The 24,735-nt window shown below is 41.1% G+C and overlaps 1 protein-coding gene across 5 annotated transcripts in view; it reads right to left on the bottom strand.

Moving 5' to 3' along the window:
- The window catches only part of ZMAT3 (zinc finger matrin-type 3), a 45,486-nt gene extending 21,844 nt beyond the window's left edge, over nt 1-23,642 (bottom strand). The window contains exons 1-2 of one of the 5 annotated variants that reach the window (XM_072618433.1): nt 23,349-23,642; nt 11,069-11,398 (exon numbers count right to left, since the gene is read on the bottom strand). In XM_072618433.1, coding sequence (XP_072474534.1) covers nt 11,069-11,344 — 276 coding nt within the window. In that variant the 5' untranslated portion in view covers nt 11,345-11,398; nt 23,349-23,642. The other 4 variants (XM_072618432.1, XM_072618436.1, XM_072618434.1 and 1 more) reach the window with 4 other exon arrangements.
- Nucleotides 23,643-24,735: the final 1,093 nt, after the last annotated feature.

Here is a 24,735-nt window from a genome sequence, read left to right as displayed (position 1 = left end):
GTTTACCTGTCAGGTTTATGAAAAATGGAAGAATTTATGATCAATTGAGATAGAGAACATTTTTATGAAATGCTTTTCTGGATAATTTTGATTACATTAAATTAAAAAGGTTTTGCACGAAGCCAATGCAACCAAGATTAGGAAGAAAGCAGAAAACTGGGAAAGAATTTTTATAACCAGTGTCTCTGATAAAGGCCTTATTTCTAGAACATATAGAGAACTGAGTCAAATTTATGAGACTATAAGTCATTCCCCAATTGATAAAGGGTCAAAGGATATGAACAAGCAGTTTTCAAATGAAGAAATTAAAGCTTTCTACAATCATACAAAAAATGCTCTAAATCACTACTGATTAGAGAAATGCAAATCAAAACAACTTAGGCACCACTTCACACCTATCAGATTTACTAACATGACAAAACAGGAAAATGATAAATTCTGGAGATGTGGGAAAACTGAAACACTCATGCATTGTTGGGGAAGTTTTAAACTGATTTAATCATTTTGAAGAGCAATTTGAAACTATGCTCAAAGGTCTATAAAAATGTGCATACCCTTTGACCCAGAAATACCACTACTAGGTCTGTATCCCAAAGAGATTATAAAAATGTGAAAAAAAATCCCTTTTTTCCTAGTAGCTCTTTTTGTGGTGGCAAAGAATTGGAAATTGAGGGGGGTGCTCATAACAAGTTGTGGTATATGAATGTAATCAAATACTATTGTGCTAAAAGAAATGATGAGCAGGCAGACTTAAAAAAAAAATCCTGGAAAGACTTGAATGAACTGACGCTAAGTGAAGTGAGCAGAACCAGGAGAATGTTGTACACAGTGACAGTCGCATTGTGTGATGACTAACTTTGATAGACTTATCTCTTCTTAGCAATGCGAGGATCCAAAAGACAACTCTAAAGGACTCATGATGGAAAATGCCGTCCACATCCAGAAAAAGAACTACAGAGTCTGAAAGCAGATTTGTTGCAGTTTCAAGATGTGTTGGTGTGGAACTGTCTCAATGAATTCAGAGTCAGACCACCTCTAATTCAAGTATAGGCATTTATTGAGATTGGTACCTCTCATGAAGTGGACTGAATTTCAAGAGGAACCAGCAACTTCAGAAAAAAGAAAGATAGATTTTTATAGTTGGTTGGTTTGTTGCTGTCCTGTGTTCTCAAAGAGGACCAAAATGACATCACTATGCCAGAGTCAAGTTTCAATGTGTCCAGCTGTGACTGATCAGAAAAATATGAGCTCAGAATGCTCTATCACAGATCAGGCACAAATAATCCACGTGAACATTTGAGATGGAGGGTAAAGATGTAATTATATAAGAGAAATTATGAATCTTAAAAAGGAAGGAGGGGTTACTTAAGGGATTAGGTAATAGGGGAGGAGTCCCAGCCACAGTGAAACTGCACATGTGGTTACCCACAATGCATACAGAAAAAAATCATTGGGGGGGTATGTATGATAATGATATTATAATAAGCCTTTCTGTGTCACAAGTTCAACTAAAGAACAGCTTTTGCTATTACTGCACAGGTGCCTACTTAGGGAAAGTCCCTTCTATGGTTCTGGAGTTCACATTCTGCTTGGGCAACCTGGTGGAGCTACTTTGTGATTGGCTGATATTGTGGTCCTGAGACTAGATGAATGTGGTTGTGGTTGAGCACATGGACATATTTGCTGTTTCTGTGGGAAATTTGAGGAATGGGTCTGGGGGCAGTGGCTAGGTAGAGACAGTGGCTGGGAACCCATCGCATGGACACGCCTGCTGTTTCTGGGAGAATTATGAGTTCATGGACACACCTGTAGTTCTAGAGAGCAGTGGGGCATATATGAGGAAGTTAGGACATTGAGTGGGGGAGGGGGGTGATTAGGTAGGTAGAGGCAGTGGACCTTCTGTTCAGTGGGGTCTACAAGGAAGTTAGAATATTGGGGCTGGGGGCAGCTTTATTAGGATTCCCTCAGACTGAAGTATATTATTTGCTCTCTCTCTTTTTTTCTTTGTTTTTTCTTTCTTGTGATTTCTTCCATTGGTTTTAATTCTTCTTTACAACAGGATTAATGTGAAAATAGGTTCAACATGAATGTATATGTAGAGCTGATATCAGATTACATGCCATCTTGGACTGTGGGAGGGGCAAAATGGGGCAAAAATTTGGAACTCAAAATCTCATGGAAGTGAATGTTGAAAACTAAAAATAAATAAATTTTAAAAAAAAAAGAATAGGAGGCCACAAGGAATCAATAGTAGATTAGAGTACTTGACTTAGAACCAAGAAGGCCCAAACTCAAATCTGGTGTCAAACACTTTCCACATTGATACAGACGGGTCACCTAACACTCTGAGCCTCAGTTTTCTCATTTATAAAATGAGTATTGTTGAGAGGATCAAATGAGACCATGGAAAATAACTTTTCCAAATGCAAAGCACCACATAAATGTGAGCTATTATCTGCACAGCTGTTCCAGATGTTCTCTGTGCCTTGGTTCTATTTTATTAACCTACAGCTCTGTTTTTCTTCACATTTTTTACTCTAGTAACTCCAACCCAGTCTTATTCTTTTCCTCAACCCTCTCATCACTCTGCCCATGGTTAGACAGTCAGCAGACTTTGAACCATATCTGGAGGCCACACAAAAGCCTTTATCTTCCTGACCCTGTTTCATCATCTGTAAAATCAAGATGGCACCTGTAATACCTACCCCTGCAGTGCCGTCATGGAGATCAAATGCAGAAACACATGGTCATGTTTTGTGTTCAACATGGTTTTGTGTTATGGACCCTTTGGCAACTTGGGGAAGCCAAAGCTTCTCAGAAAAAATTTTTGTTGCCTACATTCCTAAATGAAGCAAGTACTCAATTTCAGCTATAAGTTAATGTAAAGAAAGATGTAATCTTTTTTCCTCTCCAACCCCAAAGACTCCTTGAAATCTATCCAGAGACCTTCTAGAGGCCCGTGAACCCCAAGTTAAGAACTCCTACTCTATATGAATATCAGCAATTATTACTAATTTTGTTGTTACTAATTTGAATTGGCCTCCCTGTGCCTACAGCTCCTACAATAAGGGTAAGATTACAGAGATACAGCTGGAAGGGACTTTGGAGGTCACCTAAGCCAACCCCCTTATTTTACAAATGAGGCAACTGACTTGTCCAAGGTCAAACCCAGAGACAAGTACTATAAATCTAGGGCTCTGTCCATGCTACCACTCTTTCCATTGCCTCCCTAGAACATGCTGCCCTACTCCTGTCACTTTCTAATTTAGAAATACTAAAGAACACCCTGATTATTGAGACATTTACCCAATAATTTGCTTCCTGTTTTCTCCCCTCCAAATTTAATTAACTAATTATATCAGACCTGAAGTAGCTAGGGACCAGTGCTATCATTAATCTGATCACCAGCCAATTTTAGTGCTCATTGAATGGCAAACATACAGTCAAAATGCTAGAGCACAATAAATCAAAGGCAAAATCTGAACTAGGGCCCATTTGCATTGCTGTCTGTTTCAGGCTCACTGCTCAACACCACGGTGTAGGAGGTAGACTAAATTCCCCCATGCGTTACCAACAGCTTCCATTATTGTCTGTCCAAACTATTATGAAAAACTAAATCTACAGCTACATAAAAGTATCTAGGCAAGTAAAGACAGCTGGAAAGAGTTGGGACTTGGAATCAGAAAGCCCAGAATTTAAATTCTACGTCCAATACCTATTAGTGATATTACTCAGGGCACATCACTAAATCTCTGAGCCTCACTCTTCTCACTGGTAAAATGAGGATGATGATATCTGTAGTAGCCATCTACACTGTGAGGCTCAAATGAGATAACATGTAAAATGTCTGGTTACTCTTAAGGCAGTAGATGAGATATCAATTGTTATTATTAAAACATGTGTAAAGCAACCCAAGTTTTCTCTGATAAAAGCAAATTACTTCCTTAAAAGGCAGACAAAAAAAAAATCACAGAATTTTAGAGTTAGAAGGTACCTCAATGGCCATCTAGTTCAACTTATACCATGTAAACAAAGTCTAACTACAACATACCCAATGGATCTTCCCACCTCTTCTGAAAGACCTCCAATGAAAGTCGTATGTACCATCTGTGTACATGCAAATGTCCCTGCATTTCTGTTTGATTTTTAAGAGACCAGAGATTCCCAGCAACTCCATGCTCATTTAGGCCCCTTAATGCCTCTCATTTGGACCATTTCAATAGTTGCCTACCTGGTCATCTTGCCTTTAGTCATTTCCACTTCAAATTATACTACGCCCCCAACAGCATTAGTCTTCTTGTTTCAGATATGAAGTGTAAACTCCTTGAAAACAGGGACTGTTTGATTTTTGGTTTTGTATCCCCAGCACCTATGATAGGGACTGATATTTACAAAGTGCCTAATCAGTAGTTTTTGACTGACTGAAAGGCATGATGTCTTTCCCCTACCCAAAACCATCAGTGGCTCCCCATTGCCACAGAAGGGATTCAGCCTTCCTTCCTACCCTGACCTACTTCTGCCCTCTTTCACGTACTCCTCACCAGAGAGGTCGAACACAAGGCCTGTGAGTCATGTGTGGCACACAACACTCCCAAGTATGGTCTGAACCAGAATAAAAAGTAAATGAGAAACATGTAACAAAATAAAAATAAATAAATAAAATACAATAAAACATGGACATCCACGTGTTTTTCTCTAAGTCAATATGCAGTGCACAGGGTCCTTATGTATAATTTGGTCACCTCTGTAACTATTTGAACGTGGTGTAGGACACGACTGCCTGACCCTACACCCAAGAGGCTGAGTGATTTAGTGATTAAGGGACAAGGTTGGCAGACAGGAAGCCCTGGGTTCAAGTCCTTCCTATGATGCATATTAGCTAGGTAACCATGGGTAAGTTATTGAGTAATTCTATAAAGCTACAAATTAGACATGCTGTAGGACTGCATCCATAGAGGTCACTGCCTTATGCAGGTCACATAAGTGGTAAGTGACCAGCTTGGATTCAAATTCAGGTCTCCAAAGGCCAACATCAGTGCTCTGTCCATCTTGCCATACTCCTCTATACATCCAGTAGTGAACACGTTCATACCTGGGATCTCCCTTCCTGAAGGCCAAAACTCTGATTTTATCCACTCAACAATCTGGATAGAAAGTATACTAGCTACAAAATACGTAATAAGCAAGCTTCTGACTTCTCCCAATTCTACTGTGAGGTTATCTGGTTTTTTAAAAAAAATGATTAGTATACGAAAAGTATCTATTTTGTTTAGTGTTTATTAAATTCCGAATTTCTTAAAAGGCTAAATGTTCAAAGATTAAAAAAAAAAGATTGGCTTATCTTCTCTACACTTGGAAAATAACAACTCAACCACCACTACCACCCCCCCAAAGAATAAAACCACAAAGCTATGCACAGACTTGCCTATTCCCTATCTCTATACATGATTCTCAGCTTCTTCCTCCTGGTCTTTTACTCATAATATGCTTTATACCCTTTGCTAGCTCTTAGCTTTTGAAAAACCAAATTATCTAAAGCCAGCACTGGCCCAAATATCTTTTGCTGAGTTTAGTTATTTCAAGGCAGTTGCTAAGAGCAGTGAGTAAGGCTATAAGGGATGCTACTGCTCCTTCATTTGGCTCCTGTGGACTCCTGAGAGAGGAAGCCTTAGGTTTTACAAGTGTCATCTTAAAGCACACTTAGCTGGAATGGGAAACCATTCCAATGACTTGTCATTGCTTCCCAAATTTCCCTCCTAAAGATTTCACTTTTGACTTCCTCTGATAAACAACAAATAAGAGACATCTGACCTGTTTTTGAATGTTAAAAAAAATTGTTCATGCGTTTCTTGAGCACCTCTTATGTACTAAGCATTGGGGTCAATGCTGAGTGAAGCCCCTGGCCTTCAAGGGTCAGACGATTATGGAAGCATTAGAACTTATGAGAATTCAAAGGTAATCCAGTCCAACCTTCTCATTATATATATGAGGAAAATCAAACCCTTGTCCAAGGTCACACAGGCAGTAAACAACAGAGCTAGGATTTGAACCCAGAAACACTGGGTCCAAATCTAAACTGCTTCTTGGTACACCCCACTGCCTTCTGGCTTGAGGGTGATATGACCCACACATATAATACCCAGTGCATGAAATAAGCAGGATGAGAGAATCAGAGAGTTAGAGTTAGAAAGGACTTTAGGAGTCATCTAATCCAACCTTATTTTTAAAATGGGGAAACTGAGGCTCGGAGAAAGGAGGTAATTGCCCAAAGTTAATTCAAACTCAGGGCCTCTACCTCCAAAGACAGTGTCTTTTCCAAGGCACAATAACACCTGCATAAGGGAGATACAAATATTATGCTATGAGATTCCAAAGAAATGAGAGATCATTTCAACTTCAGGCAAGGAGAAAGGATAGCAAAAAGAAACAATAAAAAGTGTCACCCAGGAGTAGTATTATTTGAGCTGAGCTTTAAAAGACGGATAAGATTGCAAAAAATGGAGATGGAGGGAAGGGAGGCATCCTATGTATAAATTCCATTCATCCAACATTTATCAAGCTAACCATGGGCAAGGCACCAGGAAAGCAAAGACAAAAATAGTCCTTGCTCTGACCCCAAAGAGCTCTCATTCTTCTGGAGGAGAAACTACCCACATGGAGAAATAAATACAAACTAATTTCAGAAGGACTGCTAGCATTAACAATTGGAGAAATCAAAAAAGGCTTCTTGGAGGAAGTGGCCTTGAAAGGCTCTAAGAACTCCAGGAGAAGGAAGGAAAAGGGACAGAATTCCAGAGATATGGGAAGAGATTGTGGAAAGGCAGAGGGAGAGACAGATGGTCATGGACTAGAGACAGCAAGTGGACCACTTGAACAGCAGCATGCACAAGGGGATATAATGTACAATCCACATGGGAAGACAAGTTGAAGTCAAATAGTGAAAGATTTTAAATGCCCAATAGAAGAGTTTGCATTTTATCCTGAAGTGATAGGAAGCTATTGAAATTTCTTGAGCAAAGGAGTGACATGCTCAGAATCGTGCTTTAGAAATATCAATTTGGCAGCTATGCTTTTGGCAAATTTGAGGGGATGGCCAGACATAGAGAATCATTAGAAGGCTATCCCAATGGTGTTGGTTGGAGTTGACCAGGGCCTGACTTAGGGTGGCTGGGGTGTTCCTGGAAAGAAGGGGATGAATGCTAGAGAAGTGGATCTCAGCAGTATCCTGAGTAGGAAGGTAGAGGGAAAAGTCAACAATGACTTTAGGTTAGAGACACTAGGTGGATAGGAGAATGGCAGTGCCCTGGCTAGCAAAAAGGAAGTCAGAATGAAAGGGTGAAAGAGGAAGAGAAAAAATTCTGGCTTGGATATGACTTTAAGATGCCTATTAGACTTCCAGGTAGAGCTGTCCAGCAGGCAATTAGAGATGTGGGATTTGACATGAAGATTTGGAAGTAATATTCAGGGATAGCTGGAAAGAACTTTGTGAGTCTCAAAAACAAAGCAGTGGACAACTGTAAGTTCTTCATCCCCTAACCTCTTAGAGCATATTGTCTGTAATTCTCTTCTGGAATCAGCAGGTTACCTAGGAAAGAGCACAGGCTCTGGATCAAATAACCTGGGTTTGAATGCTGGCTCTGTTACTAAAGTCTGGCCATCTCAATTCCCTTCTCAGAGCCTCAGATGCCAATCAAAGTCCCTTCCATCTCTAATTCCCCAAATTGTATCAATCTGGCTAGAAAATGATAAATTAAGATTCTTATCATGGAAAACCTTAAACATCAGGGGGAAGATTTACAGTTGCTTCAGGGGCAGTGTATAGCCACCAAAGGTTGAAATAGGAGGGTACGATGATCACAATACCAGTGGTCCAAGGAGATTAATCCGGTTGGTGTGTAGGCTAGCCTAAGGAGAAAAGATGGAAGCTAGGAGACCAGTTGGGCAGATGTTGAAATAGTTTAGACAAGAAGCCATAATGACTGACATGATCATGGAGGGGTTGAAAAGTAGATGACAGATTTGAGAGACCTTCCAGAAGTCAAAAGCTATAGGACATAGCAATGAACACTTATAAAGAGTGAAGATAAGGAGTAAAACGGGCAAAGGGCCCCAAGATTTTGAGCCTGGGAAAATGGGGTTAACAGAATTGGTCAAATCAAGAATAGTTTTAAAGGAGAGGTCATGTTTGAAATGTTGGTGGCACATCCTGGTGAAGATATCCAGCAGACAGAAATTCAGGCTAAGGCTCCGGAAGAGAACTTAGAACTAGAGATACAGATTTGAGAATGACATAACCTCAAAATTAGAAGGAACCTCAAAGGCCTAGAGATACAGTGTGGTAAAACTGGGCTCAGATTGAGGATGACCTGGGTTTAAATTGTTCCTCAAGATACTTATGCATGGTGGGACTCTAGGCAAGTCACTCAAGTGATTCATGAGTATAATCTCTATACATGAGATACCTCATCTGGAAAATGAAGAGGTTGGACTCAAGGATCTCCAAGGCTCTTCCAGCTCTAAATCTATGATCCATCTAATCCAAGCCACCCTTGACCAAGAATCCCCTTGACTACATTTCTGAGAAGTCATCATTCAACCTGGGTCTTAAACTCTGCAAGGAGTGGGAAACCACTACCTCCCAAGGCAACCCATTTCAAGTATAAAGGAAGGTTTTTCCTTAAAATAAAGTCCAAAGTTACAAGTCTGAAACTTGTAACCACTGTTCCAAGTTCTCTCCTCAAGCACAGAACAGGGCTGATTCCTTCATTACAGGACAGTCCTTTAAGGACTAGAGGTACTTGCACAAAGGTGATCATTTAAGGCCTGGGAGTAGATGAGATCATCAAGAAAAATGTGTAGGGAGCAATAAAGGTCAAGGTCAGAAATCTGGAGAATGCCTGGCTGGTAGGAAATGACTAAGCATTCAGTTCTGAGGAAGAAAGAGAAGGAGATAGAAGAAAAGTGAGAGAAGTCAAGGGAATTCTGGGAGCCCAGTATTGTGGAGGCCAAGGAAGCAGAGGGAGAAGATCAAGGAGGAGAGGAATCATCCCAGCACGGCAGAAGGCATACTTCAATGGACTAAGAAGTGAGGGAAAAGTAAGAGAAAGCCAGGAGGGCAGATTCTTCTTTCCAGATATTTGGCTACAGAAGAAAGCAGAGGAAGAAAATGGTAGCTTGGAGAGAGAAGTTTTTCAGTTGTTGGCTTTTCTTTCTTTCCTTTTCTTTTTTAAAGAATGGGGGAAAATTCAATTTGAAGAAGCATTTGTAGGAGCCAGTAGAGTCAAAGCAATGGAAGTGTGGCATAGGGGGAAAAGGGTTGGGGTTTAAAACCTGATTTGATCACTCATTACCTGGGTGACTTTAATATAGACATTTCACTTTTCCAGACCTCAGTTTCCTCATTCTTCAAAGTAGAAAGTATGGATTGGAAAATCTTGAAGGTCCCTTCAAGTTCTAAATCTAAGATATGAAGATTAAAGATACAAAGTGGGGCAACTGTGAAACTCAAAAGCCTGAGAATAAGAATTGGGCTTGTGATTTTACCAAATGAAGAAACTTCTCCCCATGTGAGTTCCCTGGAGCATGTTGATTGACTTACTAAGTCACACAGTGAATATGTCAGAGGCAGGACTAGAATCTTAGCCTCCTTAGTTGCAAAGTTGGCTCTCTATCCACTACTCCAACTCTGTCTTAAGTAAGTATAAAATTGGGTTTTCAGAAACTTGGAAAGGCCTTTGATATCAATATAGGAGGCAGAAGGGAATAGATAGAGTGCTTGACTTGGAATCACAAAGATCTAAGTCCAAATCCTGACCAGTCCTGGGCAAGTCACTCTCTGGGCCTCAGTTTCTTTATCTGTAAAATTAATATGTTGGCCTAGAGAAATTTCCAGCTCTAAATCTATGATCCTATGGTCTTCATTTTTATTAATGAGGAAACTGAGGGTCAGAGTAGTGATATTATCAGCAGGATAGTCACAAGCTAGTTAAGTGTCTGAGGTGAGACGTAAATCCAAGTCTACATTGGTCCAAGTCCAGTTATCTACCCCCTATACCACAATGCCTCTCAAATATTCCACCCCATACACCTCAAAAAATGCCCTTTCCACTTGCTACTCTAAATAGATGGAAAAGACTGGAGATATCTTCTATATTCAGAGTTTTTTACATGTTGCCTCCCCCATGAGAATGTGACTTCCCGAAGATGGGCGCCATGTTTTTGTTTTACCTTGTATCCCCAATGATGAGCACAGTATCTGTCACAAAGCAAGTTCACTTTCTGAAAAATCAGGAGTGGCTGGTGAACAATGTGAAAGATGAAATCAGGACAGCCCTAATGAAAGTTCCAGTGCTCTCTGTTCTCTCCTTCTCCTCCCTGTAGTCCATAAATGTTATTTAGGGCTGGCCAAATTTGCATCAGCAGCCATCAGCTGTTATCTTACTCTTCCCTTATTCCAACCTTACTCCTATCACTAGATAAAGACGACATCTATATGTTCCTGCAACTTCCCCTTTAAAAAAAAAAAAAAAGGATACTGATTTTGAAAGCTGCCAGACTGGGTCAAACTCTGTATATCAAATATGAGATGTCAAATCCCTGCATGAGAGACTCAGACTAGCCTACAACAAAGACAGGACTTCCTTATGCTAACAAAGGGAAGAGTGGGGTGGAAAGCTTCCTATAAAACAGGTATAGGGTATCTCTTTAGGAAAAAAAAAGAAAACAAAAGAAATTTAAACCCTAGAACCTCATTGTTCGCCATATTCTGGATTCTGGTCTTTCATGTTGTTCTTGTGCCATGGATCCCTCTGGCAGGCTGGGGAAGCCTATGGAGAGAGCCATTCTCAGAACAATGTTTTAAATGCATAAAATAAAATATAGAGGAATACAAAGAAAACCAATTCTACTGAAATACAGTTATCAAAATAGTTTTTAAACAAGTACTCGTGGATCAGATGCTGCCTGTTGAGAGGCCCAAATATCTTAAAATGTCTTTGCCTCCGATGCATCCTCTGCCCTACAAGAGTTATTAATGAAACTCATCTTGAGGTTTCTGTGCCATACTTACCTGATAATGAGCTTGAGCCTGCTGGGCCGAGTTCAAGGTGACATTACAGAGTTTACAGTACAGGGGCCTACATAGTTCCTCCAGTGCAAAATCCTGCTCACCGGCCCCAGTTCTAGTGAGCTCCTGTGCCCTGGCCAGGGGCAAAGTGGCCTCCAGCCCCAGAGGTCTCTGCGGGGACAGCAGAAAGGTGGTTCTTGACCTGGTGGCCACTGACATAGGAAGAGGGGGTGAGAGCTGCTCAGGGGGAGGAAGTTCGGTGTGCTGCAAGAGGATCATTGGGCAGGACGGTGGGCATGCTCCAGGGGCCAGTGGCGAGCCTGATCTTCAGATCTGAATCAACAAGAAAGAGATATTCAGATGGTAGCATTTAGCAACACAGATACACTTAAATTCTTGGGCATTTCAACTCACTGTATATGAAGTACCTATTACTGTGCTGGGCACTTAAAACAAATACTTTGTTTATATAAAGACAAGAACAAAACAGTTTCTGCCATCAAGAACCCTGCAGTCTACCGAAGGAAAACAGTAGCGCAGCCACACATAAGTAAATACAAAAGATACAAAGTAATTTTGGAGAAGCCAAGCCTCACAGGGCAGCTAGGTGGCACCATAGTGCATAGAGCGCTGGACCTAAAGTCAGGAAAACTCATCTTCATGAGTTCAAATCTGGGCCTCAGACACTTACGAGTTATGTGACTTTGGGTAAGTCACATAACCCTATTTGCCTCCATTTCCTCATCTATAAAATGAGCTGGAGAAGAAAATGGCAGACCACTCCAGGATCTTTGCCAAAAAAAAAAAAAAACCAACCAAATGGGGTCATAAGGAGTCAGACACAACTGAACAACAAAGCCTCACAAAGAATTCAGGTGAGGGGAATTAGGAAAGGCTTTTTAAAGCAGGTGATACTTGAGCTGAGCATTAAAGAGGACCAGTAAACAAAGGACAGGAGGGAGAGCGTTCTGTCATTTACAAAAAACAGATTAGAAGGATCATGAGGGCTGAAGAACCACCAAAGGAAAGTCAGCCTGCTGTGGTAGAAAAGTCACCAACTCTGAAGTCAGAGGACCAAGGTTAAAATCCCACCTTTGCCACTTCATACCTCCATTTCCTCATCTGTAAAATGAGGGGCTTAAATTGACTACTGAGATCCCTTTCAGCTCTGGAGCCCCAGGCCTATTATACCAGTTTGTGACTCTGAAAAGATTATTTTATGTGTCTGGGCATCAGTTTCCTCATTTGTAGAAATGATGGCTAGAACTAGATGTCCTCTGATGTCCTCCTTCCAGCTCATTATGATCCTATGACCTCATATGACAACCCAGCATTTCTATATTGTTACTTTTCCTCTGATTTGATAAACCATTATCTGGGCCAGCTCTTTCCTCTTTCATCTGTCAGGGAAACAACCCTATTTCTTTCTTTACTTCCTAATAAAAATCCTCAAGGTTCAGCCCTTTGTAGAACTTTCCACTTTACCAGAGACTAAGCTATGACTTCCCTTCAACTCTTAACCCACTTGAACATAAATGAGATTTGATTTCAGTCCACTCAATTCCATCAGCTGTCCTCCTGGCCCTCCCACATACTAATGGTGCTTCATCCATGGCTAATTAAATCTACAAATCACAGAGCTGAAAGGGCCAGTAGAGGTCACCTTCACTAGACCCCCGTCCCCCAGGCACAAAACACAAAATAAACTCTAATCATCATCCTAATGATCACAAAGACAATTATGAATCTCTGGTAGATGACCTCATTGTCCTCCAGGTTAACTTAACGTCAAAATGGTTGGAATTAACTTGTCAAATAGGTTAATATGGAAAACAAAGAGAAGAAGCCATTCTCATGCCCTCCATAGTGCAAAGCATTCAGAGCTGGGTGGCCAGTATGTCTTTCCTAGCTAGGGCTCAGATATGGGGAAATAAATGACCTTGCCTGGAGTCAGTCTGTGGCAAGACAAAATTAAACATATTCTATTTAATAAACCAATGGTTCCTGGTTACTTTAGTCACTCATACCTTCTGGTTTAGGAATATATTCTATAGAATCTTTTTCCATCGAAGAATCTCAATTATTTTTTCTTTCCTTTGGAGTAAACAACCTGTACAGAACAGGCTGGGCAAGTTCTCAGATACATAACACTTACAAATTGAAGGGAACTTCAGAGGTCATCAGTTAATCAGGCAACTAACATTTAGTAAGTGCTTAGAGTCCAGAGTCCGCCCAGCAGTATGCTAAGCTCTGGGGCTATAAAGAAAGAACGACAGAAAACAATCCCTGCCTCTTTCTTTTCATTTACCTGCCCTGTGCTCAGTTTCCTCACCGGTAAAATGGGGATAAGATTATTTGTACTGCCTGCCTCATGAGACTTTGAGAAAGCCATGTCAATATCCCCTATGCTCATTATGTCCTCCCAGCCCTTTCATCTTTATCGATACCGTGATCACTACTATATTTCCACAATGAACTATAGATTTTCTTTAGGAACTTCAAGTTTCCTCAAATCAGAATCTTGGGACCCTCTGTTCATCACTCCACTCTTTAACCACCCTTAAAACCTCCTTCCTCAGTCACCAAAGTATGGATATTTTAAGCATCTAAACATAAAGTTGAAATTTTCCATCTGCCTTGCAATGTGGGCATGTTTCAATTCAGATAGACTTATTAAATGAAGACACAATTTTGAAACATCAAAAGCCTGTCACCTCACTTGATAAAGCTATGTAAGACTGAGAAGTTCTCAAAGCTAGTGTGACCTTAGACAATCATATAACTTTTCTGGGCCTCAGTTTATTCACTGTAAAATTAGAGAGTCAGACTACATGACCTATGAGGTTCTTCCAGATCTAAATCTATGATTCTATAAAAACTTTCAAACAAAATTATGAGGAAAAAAATTAATGAAATGGAAAATCATGGAACTGGGGAAAGAAGAAGGAAAGTATAACTACAAGCTGAGAGATTAACATTACTACATTACCTGTGATAATTTTTTTTAGTTATGAATTCCAGCTCTACCTGACCTTTGTGACAGAAAATAAGTCTCATGACCCTTCTTGGGTCTCACTTTCTACACCTTCAGAATGAGGTGATTGGATCATATGGTCTCTAGGATTCCCTCCAGGTCTCAATCCTACTGTTTATCACAATACTTGTTCCAATGGCAAGAAGTGTGGATGTGATATATGTGTGTGTATGTATATACCTATATACATACACATACATATATATGCTGCATATTATTTATACCATACACACATATACATATATTACACAAACATTAGTACATATGTATGTATGTATACACACACACATATGCTTATGCCTATACACACACACACACACACACATACATGTATATATAAAAGCACTCCAGACACAGAGATTTAAAATAATAGCATGTCAGATGATTCCATCAAGTTAATCTCAACTAAATCAGGCAGAAACCTAATTGAGCAGATGGAGGACAGTCAACTCGAAGGCAGAAGCAGATGAGGGCTTTTTTTAATGGTAGAAGAACTAAAAAGATTGGCTAAGAAGGGGGGGGGGGGGAGTTTAACATTTCCATAACAGAGAAACAGTGGCAACATATGATATTGAGAAGTCAAGTTCGCAGTGAATGTCAAAATACAAAACGTCATCAGGAATGCTGTCTCAATGCTAGTCAGTGACAACCATAACACAAAGTCAGGCTACAAACAGAAAGGGTCAAAACAAGGGCAGGGTCAGTCTGTGGGAAATTTCCAAAAAAAGAAACTGAATTGCTAAAGAAAGAAAGTTCAGCACATGCCTTCATTTTTGTTTAATTTTGGGGTTTTTTTTTAAACTCATTCCTTTCGGGGGAGAACTAGGGGAAATTCTGAGATGTGTTGTCTCCCAATGTGGCCAGCTTCTTTGTGGGGAGGGGGAAGGGCTCCCCTCAGCCCATAGAGGTAGAATGTGGCCTTCCTGCCACAGGAAGAGTCAGTCAACCTAATCCAAAGCAGCCTTGCCAAAATAAGGATTTACCCATTGCCAGATTTATTTTTAACGCTTGCTATAGAGTTGGATTTTAAAAAAAAAAAAGGATTTCATCTGGCATATTGGCAATGTCACTTCTAAAAATATACACAGAGAGAACAACTATATCCAAGGCTGGAGAGTTTAATATTAAAACATAAAATACCTGAGTGTTAAAAGAATGCATGGGAAAAGAAAAACAGGGAGCCATTCAGTACATAGCACACCTTAGTACAAATACTCTATCGGGGGCAAAGGGCATGGCATGGGGACTTAGTTTTCATCAGCTCTTAAGGACTATCGAATCTGGTTACTGAGGGAGAAAAGATTCAGAGATTTCGCGCTGGAAGGAAACTTAGCGTTCATCCAGCCCAATCCTCCCTCTTCGCCTCCCCCACCCCCTTACTCCATTTTAGTAAAATGAAAGAACCGAGGCCCAGAGAAGTTATTTCAGTCCTAGGTGGGAAAATCGCTACTGCCCAGGAGAAATGAAGTGCCTAACGGTCACCACCCTCCTAGCTTCCAAAACTCAGGGCCTTTACTTCGGACCGAGCTTCTTTTTTTCCCCGATCCCGAGGAATTCACAGAGGGTGGGTGAAAAAAAAAAATGCTGGTCCCCGCCTCAAGGAGTCCTAGTATGATTTATTAATCTGTCGGGGAGCCTAGAGATAAAAAGGGAAGAAAGGGGAGAGAGGGGAAGCGTTACCCAGAGGTCACCAGAGGCATCCAAAAGTAGCCTAAGCAGTCCAGACCAAGGCGAGGAATGGGGAAGCCAGCCCCAGGAGAGAGGCCGTGGTCCTCGCATGGATAGCTTTTTGGGAAAACAGGGTTCCAGTTTTAGCAACAGTGGCTCCTACCCACAAGCAAAGGGACTGTTGACTTCTTGCACCCCGATAGTATCAAAGCCGGATAGGGTTCAGGGTCAGAGGGCGGTTTAAACTCCCAGGATGTCCCAGGGCTATGCAAACACACACCTGAAGCCGGTAAAGCAGCCCACCCAGCTGACTGGAAGGGGGAAGTCCAGCACCACCACCTCACCTGCTGGAAAGGGCAAGCAAACAGCACGCGCAAGCCGCCCGAGACAAAACAAAAGTCACGTGGAGCGCCCGAGAAAAGCTCCTGCCCCCCGGCAGCGGCCGAAACGACTGTGGCCACCCTCACAGTCCGGCTCCTCGGCAGAGCTGCGCCGAGCCCCGAGCCCAACGATCCCCGTCTGCATCGCACTTACTAGGGCGCCGAGGGCCGGCTGCGGCTCAGGCACCGAGGCTGAGCTGGGGACCTCCGTGAGTCCCGAGCCGGACCTCCCCGCACATCCCGGCCCAGGGGAGGCGATGAGTTCCGGCCGCCTTCGCGCGCTCCCCGGCCGCCCAGGGCTCCGGCTCCGGCTCCAACAGCGCTCGGGAAAGCCAGCGCCACCGGACACGGATGGAAACAGCTGCAGGAAGTGACTGCGGAGGAGCCGAGAAGGAGGAGACTGAGAGCGGCTGCCTGGGGAGGGGGCGAGCAGCGTCGCGGCGCCCAGTACCGAGGAGGGAGGGAGGCAGAGAAGGCCGGGCTGCCGCGTCAGAACCGGGAGAGAGGGAGGTAGAGGAGGAGGAGAAAAAGAAAGGAAAGGAAGGGAGGAAGGAAGGAGGAGAGGAGGGGAAAATGGGAAGGGGGAAGAAAAGGGAAAGGAGGAGCCAGAGCCACCAAACCAAAGAATGGGTGGATAAAGTGCCTGCCCGTGCCTGGGACCCTGATCCTGACTCCAGACCAGTCCGCGCTGCCCACAGTCTGAGGCTGCCGCTCTGCAGCTATTTTGAGACGCTAGAACGTAAGCTCCTAGGGGGCAGGAACTGGTTCTTTTTTTGTCTTTCTCTGCCCAGAGTCTAACATAGTGCCCGCCACAAGGTGGCAGGGAAGAACTCTCCTCTTGGTGCCAGGCTAGGAGTAAAAAATAATAGCCAGCTTTTATATAGCGCTTTAGAGCGAAGTTTGCAAAGCACTTTGCAAATATGTTTTTAATTTTATCCTCACAACAACACTGGGAGGTAGGTGCTATTAATATGCTCATTTTATAAATAGGGTAAATGAGACAGACAGGGTTAAGTGACTCGCCCAGGATCACACAGCTAGTAAGCGTCTTGAGGTCTAATTTGAACTCAGATCCTTCTGACTCCAGGTCCAGTGCTGTAAAAATAAAATGTAAAAGACCCCCTCCCCAACAAAAACTTTTATAATAACTGATATTTCTAGAATTCCCTAAAGTCTGGAAAAGCTTTATGTGAACATTTAATTTCATGTGTGACTGCATCCCAGATTATGGATCTTTGTAGGCCTATGCCCAGCAGCATGCCTGGCACATATTTTGAATTTGTGACAAGTATTGTAATTTCAGTAGTGTCAGGAACTCCTGCTGTGGAAAATTCCTCTATCAATGAAGAATGTCAACTACCCTACAATATTACCCCTATTTATTTATTATCATATAAGTAAGAAGACTGAGGCTACTCAAAAAGGTGGAATGATTCATCCCTAATCACACATGAGTTAAAGCTGGGATTTGAACCCAGTTTTCTGCTGAATCCAGATCTAACCATTTTCTACTTTTCTTCATCTCTTATGTGCCTAACATATTGTCATAGATCTTAAAAATGTTCAATATGTGTACCTTCATGATAACTGTCAATTTGGAGCGGTATTTTTACCTGATAATCAATAAAGGGTTGACTTTTACATGATTGCAGCAGATGCTTAAGAAGTTACCCGCTGTGATAGAGGCATCTCTGGGCTTAAGTGCAAGGATGAAATTTCTATTGGAGTCGAACAAAACCACCCTGATCCTTCCTGGTATTCCCTAAGTAGTTCCTTTGTGTCTCAATCTACAGAAAGGGTGACTAACCATAAGTAGATAAATGCCTCTAAGTTGTTTGATTATACTTTAAGAGCATAAGTGTAGAGAACATTTTTCTGGCAAAGAATACATAGGTACATATCCCTGGAGTGGAAGGGAACTAAGATATTTAATACATGTCATGGTATAGTATATAAAATTAATATCTTATATGAAATATTTCATGGATTTGTAGCCTTCACAACAACTCTGTTCCATTCCATACCATGAGAGGCACTGGGGAAGGCAAAAATGAGATAGTCTCTTTCTTTGAGGACCTTACATTCTGCTTCTAATTTGTGACAAGAATAGTCAGAGTTTTAAGTGTTACAAACAAAAATTATTTATGTGCTCAAAAACAAAGGGGATAGATGCAATAGTCAAACTGAATTGCATTAGGCTTATTTAGTCAAGAAGCTCATATGATTATAATAGTCCAGATAACTCATTACTAAAAGTCTCATTGAAAAATGTGTGTGTGTGTTGCTATCTCCTTGACACCTTGAGGCATCCATAATCTCACTAACATGAATCCTCCTTCCAGCACTACCAATCATAAACCATCTATCCCAGCCTGTGTGTTTTCAATCAAGTACTCGTTCTGCCATTTTCCTTTTCTCCCTCTCAAACAGATGGAAGAGGTTAAAGACAGATTTGTGTCAAAGACAAGAGAGGGGAGTCCCTCTTAATAGAATTTGATCTTTAGCATTCTGCTGTGCCACCCCAAATTTATTCAATAAACTGGAGAAGTCTCTTTCCCCATAAATTTTGTCTCACTTTCTCAAATCCCCTAATCTCCAAAGTTTAGATAAGTATCAATGTTATTGGCCATAAAAATGTGATGTAACAAATGACACTCATGCAGGTTTAGTCATTTCAACAATGTATCACAATGAGAGACCACAGCCAAATTCACTTCTAACCATCAACTTTAACTGCTGACTCCTGCCCAACTCTAGAAACCCAATCCTACCATTCAGCACTCAGGATGGTAGTCAGTCCGTCAACAGTTTCTCAGAAGGTACCCTAACCTTCTCTGCAGCATGAAGTAATAAGTTCTATCTGAAAATGTCTTTCTCAAAGACAACAGTTAACTCCCTCCATCTCTCGGGAAAGTTTTCTTAGCCTTCCTCTCTGTAACTCACGTAATCTCTCTTGGGCTGCTTAACTAACACATCAGAAGCAGAACTTGAATCCAGATCTTCTTGTTTCCAAGGCTGAACTTCTACACTGCCTTGTTTCTCAAATCTTATTCTTATTGGACTTAATTTCAAAATCTTTCATTGTTTTGTTGCTTCCCCTAGGTCCTGTCCAAGTCAGAATGCTTCATTGTCAATTTTGATACACCTGCAAAATGTTCTGAAAATATGGAGTAATGTTTCAGGATTTTATTCTAGCATCTAGGACTTCCTTTTGCTTAGGCCATCAGTACCTTCCTAAGAGTTCCACCTATTGTTCCATGTGTTTTCAACAGGGTCATCTTTTCATTGTCCTGCTTCATTTTGAAAGAGGAAGATTTCTTTTCTATCTAGCAAGTGAAGCTCTTCTAATTTTTGTTAATGTTGGGCATTGCACCCAGCACTGGAGGATGCTCTGAGTCATCTAACTCTCTGTTATGTGCATCTTAGACTTGCAGAGCAGCTGACTGCCCCCTTCATAGGTGGCACTTATGTCTTGATGTTCGTCTAGGGTTTGTATCTGTATCATCTCCTCAAATGTCAAGTGTACAAACTCTACATATCACTCGAATATACTCATGTTCAACTGGTCCAGATTGTAATAAAATGTAGCTCTGTCTCCATGACTTGGTACTACTGATGTTCATACATCATATTGCTGTAAATTCTAGTCCCAAGAGTCTTTCGAAAAGAAATGCTGTCCATTCTTCTATTTTTCAGTAGCCATGATACAATGGGAAAAACCCTGGGTCTAGAAGCCCTGGGTTCAAATCTTGTCTCTGTTAATTACTATATACATGACTTGAACAAGTAATTTAGCCTCTCTGGGCCTCAGCTTCCTCATCTGTAAAATGAAGTTATTGGACTAGATGATTTCCTTCCCCTCCAGTTCTAAATATATGGTCCTATAAACATGAGCACCTGCCTTCAAGTCTATGACTCTAAGGTAGGGAAGGGGTGTCCTCAGCTTGTTTTCCTAGCCCATTCTTAAGATGTTTAGGAGGGCATTTTCCTCTGCCTCAAACTGCTCCATACACAATAAAGTTCTTCCTGAAATAATTTTACTGTCTTCAGAAAGAACTACAGATGTACCTGATAATAGTACCTGATGTGTAGATTAGACCTGAAAGAAAGATCCTTGGCATCTGGCAACTCAAAACAACCACAATTATAATACTCACCTAGCATTTACTTAGCTTTAAGATGTACATAATCTCATTTGATCCTTACAACATCTCTGGGAGGCAGGGACTATCTTTATGCCCACTTTACAGATGAGGAAACTGAAGCCAAAAAGGGTAAGTGACTTCTTCAGGGTCACAGAGCAAGTGTTTGGTCAGATTTGAACTCGGGTCTTCTTGACTGCAAGTCCAGCACTCTATCTAGAAGGGACCAGCTAACTAGTTCTTAACAGCCTAACAGCATCTACTTTTCTGACTTCATTGTTCAGTCTGCTCCTAGCCTCTGGAGCAGTCTGTCCTTCATGACAGAAGGTGCAGAGGAACTGAATAGAGTAAGTTCACTGCAAACTCTACATTGCCAAATGGCATCCCTAGCCTATCCAGGACATCAAGGTCTTCTGATTCTGAACCACATATGAGATCAAAACTTAGTCTCTAAAGATTTTCTGTTAGCCTCAATTCTCCACATCATTTGTATGCCACTGCTGTTATTTTTTTAGTGGCATGCCAGATCTAGGTCTTGAATGTTTCCACTCTAAATGGGACTGGCAGCTCTCCTGAGAAGTTTTATAACATGGCTTCTGGTTTGTATCCAATCTCCTCTCCGCAGATATCAAGTCACCTCCCCCACTGCCTGCATACAGGCATCTCCCAATGTCTTCAGACAAGTCATTCCTCTGCAGGAGGGCTTTGAGCTTAATTCTAGATCTTCCTTGTTTATAAGAGGTCTGGTGACCAGTTTCTTGATACTTTTCCCAACTTTTACCTCTCCACATATGATAAAACACTGTTTCAGCTAAGTTATAGACCATATACATGGCTTTGTCTCTCCTTGTTGGGTTCATTAAGTACTTTGCATCTCCCCCAAATCATTTACTACACCACAAATTGACCATCAAGGTCCTTGTTCTCTGTGCCATGTGGTATCCTTAGTATCAGAAATTCCATATGGTGATTCAGTTTGAAAGCTTCTCACCAATGCTCCAAAGACTTATCAGCTACTCCATTGAGGGAGGGGAGTTGTTTTGGTTTTTGTTATTGTTTCAGTTAAAATGGCAATATAGACAAGCAATAGATATCAGTACTTGATATAAAACTACACAAGAGGTATGCAAAACAATGCAATACCAGGCTCCTAAAAGTAATGGTACAATGAAAAAATGGATTTGATCAGAAGGGAGTCCCAGCAGGAAAGACACAATAATAGTAATAATTCTTTAAAATAAAATTCCAGCCAAAGGAAATTTTCCAAGCAGTCCCTTAAAAAAAAACTGACAAATATATTGACCTCAAAGTCCTGCATGTGGTACACACTTCCCTGCAGCAGAGGGCACTCTGGTTCATCGGCCACACTCCCTGTGCTTCTCTTGGGTTCACTTCACAGGTGGTATCTTATGTCAGTCTAGAGACTGTATTAGCACCATCATCCAATCAAATAGCATGACTTGAGCCCCTGTTTCATTAACTCCTCCAATTTCTCCTTTATCTGCTGAGTTTCACTGAAAATCACTTACAAAGACGTCCTAGAAAAAGGGCTTTAATCAGAATAGTAGAAATAAATTGGATTGAAAGCAAAACACCCGCCAGATGCCTGCAAGCCTTTAGGTTCTCTCTATCAACCTACCAAAAGATGAGCAAAGAAAGTCTTGAAATACTTCCCCATCATTCCAAGCCAGGTCTGGGCCAGGCTTTACTCAGAACTTTTCACTCACAACCACACCCCATGCACAGTAATCAATTTTTGTCGATGTAATGTAGGAACTCGGGGAGGCTTTGTTGGCCCCTTCCCAGGGAGATACCAGATGTGGAGCAAGCAGTGGTTTCACTTTCAGGCTCTGATGCTTCCCCTCCCCAATCTCCAGCTGGCATTCTCTGTGGCTATTAGGGTTAAGCATTTAACTTAATCTCTGTCCCTTTAATGCTGAGCAGGTTTATGGAAGCCTGCTGGTCCTGGCCAGTAATCTGAACTCCCAGGGAGTTTGAGGCTGATGAATCTCTTGAGTTGGGGACTTCAAGCCTTCAGTGGACTAGGCTGATCAGGTAGGTATCTGAACTAAGTCTGATACCAAGAAGGTGAGCACCCGGAACCTGGAACCTGATCTCCCTGGGAAAAGGAAAATAAGTCTCACAAAAAAAAAAAAAAAAAAAAAAAAAAAAAAAAAAAACACCAGGCAAGTCTGAAGCAATTTCCTGAAAGGATGTATAAACTGTTTAGGCATCACAGTCTCACCAAGTCAGATGAAGAAGAGGCATGCACAAGCTGTTATGAGAAGGGCACCAGTTCCCCCCAGTTCCCCAACCTTGGTCATTATGCTCAAAATCAGTATCCCTTAAAAAAGTTCTCTCTGCCCCAGCGCATCCCTGTCACTCACACAAACATGCTTCCAACCATGAGACTCATGCCTAGAGCTCTATGGGAGGGGCAACAGTTATTACATTCAAATAAGATTAAAAATGTAAGCATTTTGCAGACTTTAAACACTATATAAATGCTACCTGTTATGCTGGTGGTTACTGTCATTATATTCATAGGCTACCAACCCTGCTATCACTGTCCTCTAAAGTAAAATTAGAACTTATTGATGAATGCCAGTGATTACATAAGGACACATAGGGCTGCATGAAACTGAAATGACAACTTGTGACCCTACCAGAGCTGGTTTTAATATTAGTTTCTCTTATTCACCCCCCAAAAAAATTACTATATATAAGTCTATAAATACATATATATCTTATCCTTCCCCCAAGATTACCTTGTATATATTTCATATAAACATATAAATATAATGTGTTATTTCATAGAACTACAAAAGATTTGGGTTTTGAAGAGGAACAATGACTTAGTGTCTAAAGCTAGCCAAAAGGAGACTGGACTACCTCAGGAAAAAAGAATAGTGTTCCCCTCCACTAGAGGAAGTCAAGCAGAAGATGGGTGACCACTTGTGGGGAACTGTAGAGGGCATTTCATGTTTAAGATGTGGCTAGGATTAGATACCTTTAATGTCCCCCCCATTAGTGACACACCGTGTACAACCTTGTCTTACCTTGTAGGGTTTCTGGTGGCCACCAGCAATAACAGATTTCTTCTTCCCTTTTCTTAATGCAATTTCTTATCCGCTTTCTAAAATAAAATTCTTTTTCCTCTTGATTACCATAGGAATTTAGTCAGTGGTCCTCCTCTCAGGTCTATAAGATGTGGCTAACAAAGTAACTAGGCTGGTTTCAGTAAGCCACACTTAAAAACTGAAGTCAACTATTAATAACCAGTGCTGGTTTTCCCAGCCAATGTAAGTGAGCCCTTCCAGTTGGTTAGCAGTCCAACTCCTCAGGGACAAAGCAGAACATTCTTTATCCATTATGATTTCACATTTCTATGGTGCTTCAGACTTTACAAAGTGCTTTCCTAATAATATCAATAGTATTATCTCCATTGTGCAGAGAAGGAGGGAGAGTTTCCCTACAGATGGCAAGAATTTTAAGATGCCATGATAGTCACTGCATTAAGCCCTATAATATAGCAGAGCTTTCTAAATGAGATCATAATAATTCTAAACAATTCTAAAAGAGGGGCTCTTAACCTGGCATCCGTGAACCAGTGTTTGTTTGGGTTTTTTTAAAACATATTTTGGTAACTATATTCCAATATAATTTGTTTCTTTGTAATCCCACATATTTAATTTTATACATTTAAAAATACTATTTGGAGAAGGGGTCCATAGGCTTCACCAGACTGACTTACAAAGGGGTCCAACACACGCAAAAAGTTAAGAACCCTTGCTCTAAAGATTTTGACCTATCTGCCCAGATAAAGTCAAGTGGATAAAGAATTATTGCTCTCTGGGCTTTGATAGGAAACTATGGATATATTATAAAGCTTGCCCGTTAATGTGTGTGCATGCATTCACGTGTGCACACATACTTGTATGTTGTTCAGTCAATACAACTGTATTAAGTGCCTACTATGTGCCAGGCATTGTGCCAAGTGGTTGGAATACAACGAATGGTAAAAAAAGCAGACCCAGAACTCAAGAAGCTCACAATCTAATGGGAAAGACTGTATGCAAGTAGCTAAGTACAAACAAGCTACAGACAGGATAAATTGCAAATAATCAATGCAGGGAAGGTACCAGAATTAAAGGAGTTTTAATTAAAATAGAGACCAATCAATGTGTCCCTGATAGAGCTATTTACATGCTTACATACACATATATCACATAGGCACTGCAAACAAACAATGAGATGAATCTAGAGTTGATCAGAAAAGGGTGGCAGAATTAACTTTAGGAGATTGCAAAGTGTTTCTGATGAGCCCAATCTTCTTGAAGCAGAGACCCATTTTTTTTAATACCAATATGCTTTTGATAATATTGAATACCTATGAGTCATAAAGCATTACAGGCCCCAAAGAATTGAAATTGAAGCTTGCCTGCT

The sequence above is a fragment of the Notamacropus eugenii genome, chromosome 6 (genome assembly GCF_028372415.1).
Source record: "Notamacropus eugenii isolate mMacEug1 chromosome 6, mMacEug1.pri_v2, whole genome shotgun sequence".
Classification (NCBI taxonomy): domain Eukaryota; kingdom Metazoa; phylum Chordata; class Mammalia; order Diprotodontia; family Macropodidae; genus Notamacropus; species Notamacropus eugenii.
This window is presented reverse-complemented; position numbering and strand designations above follow the sequence as displayed.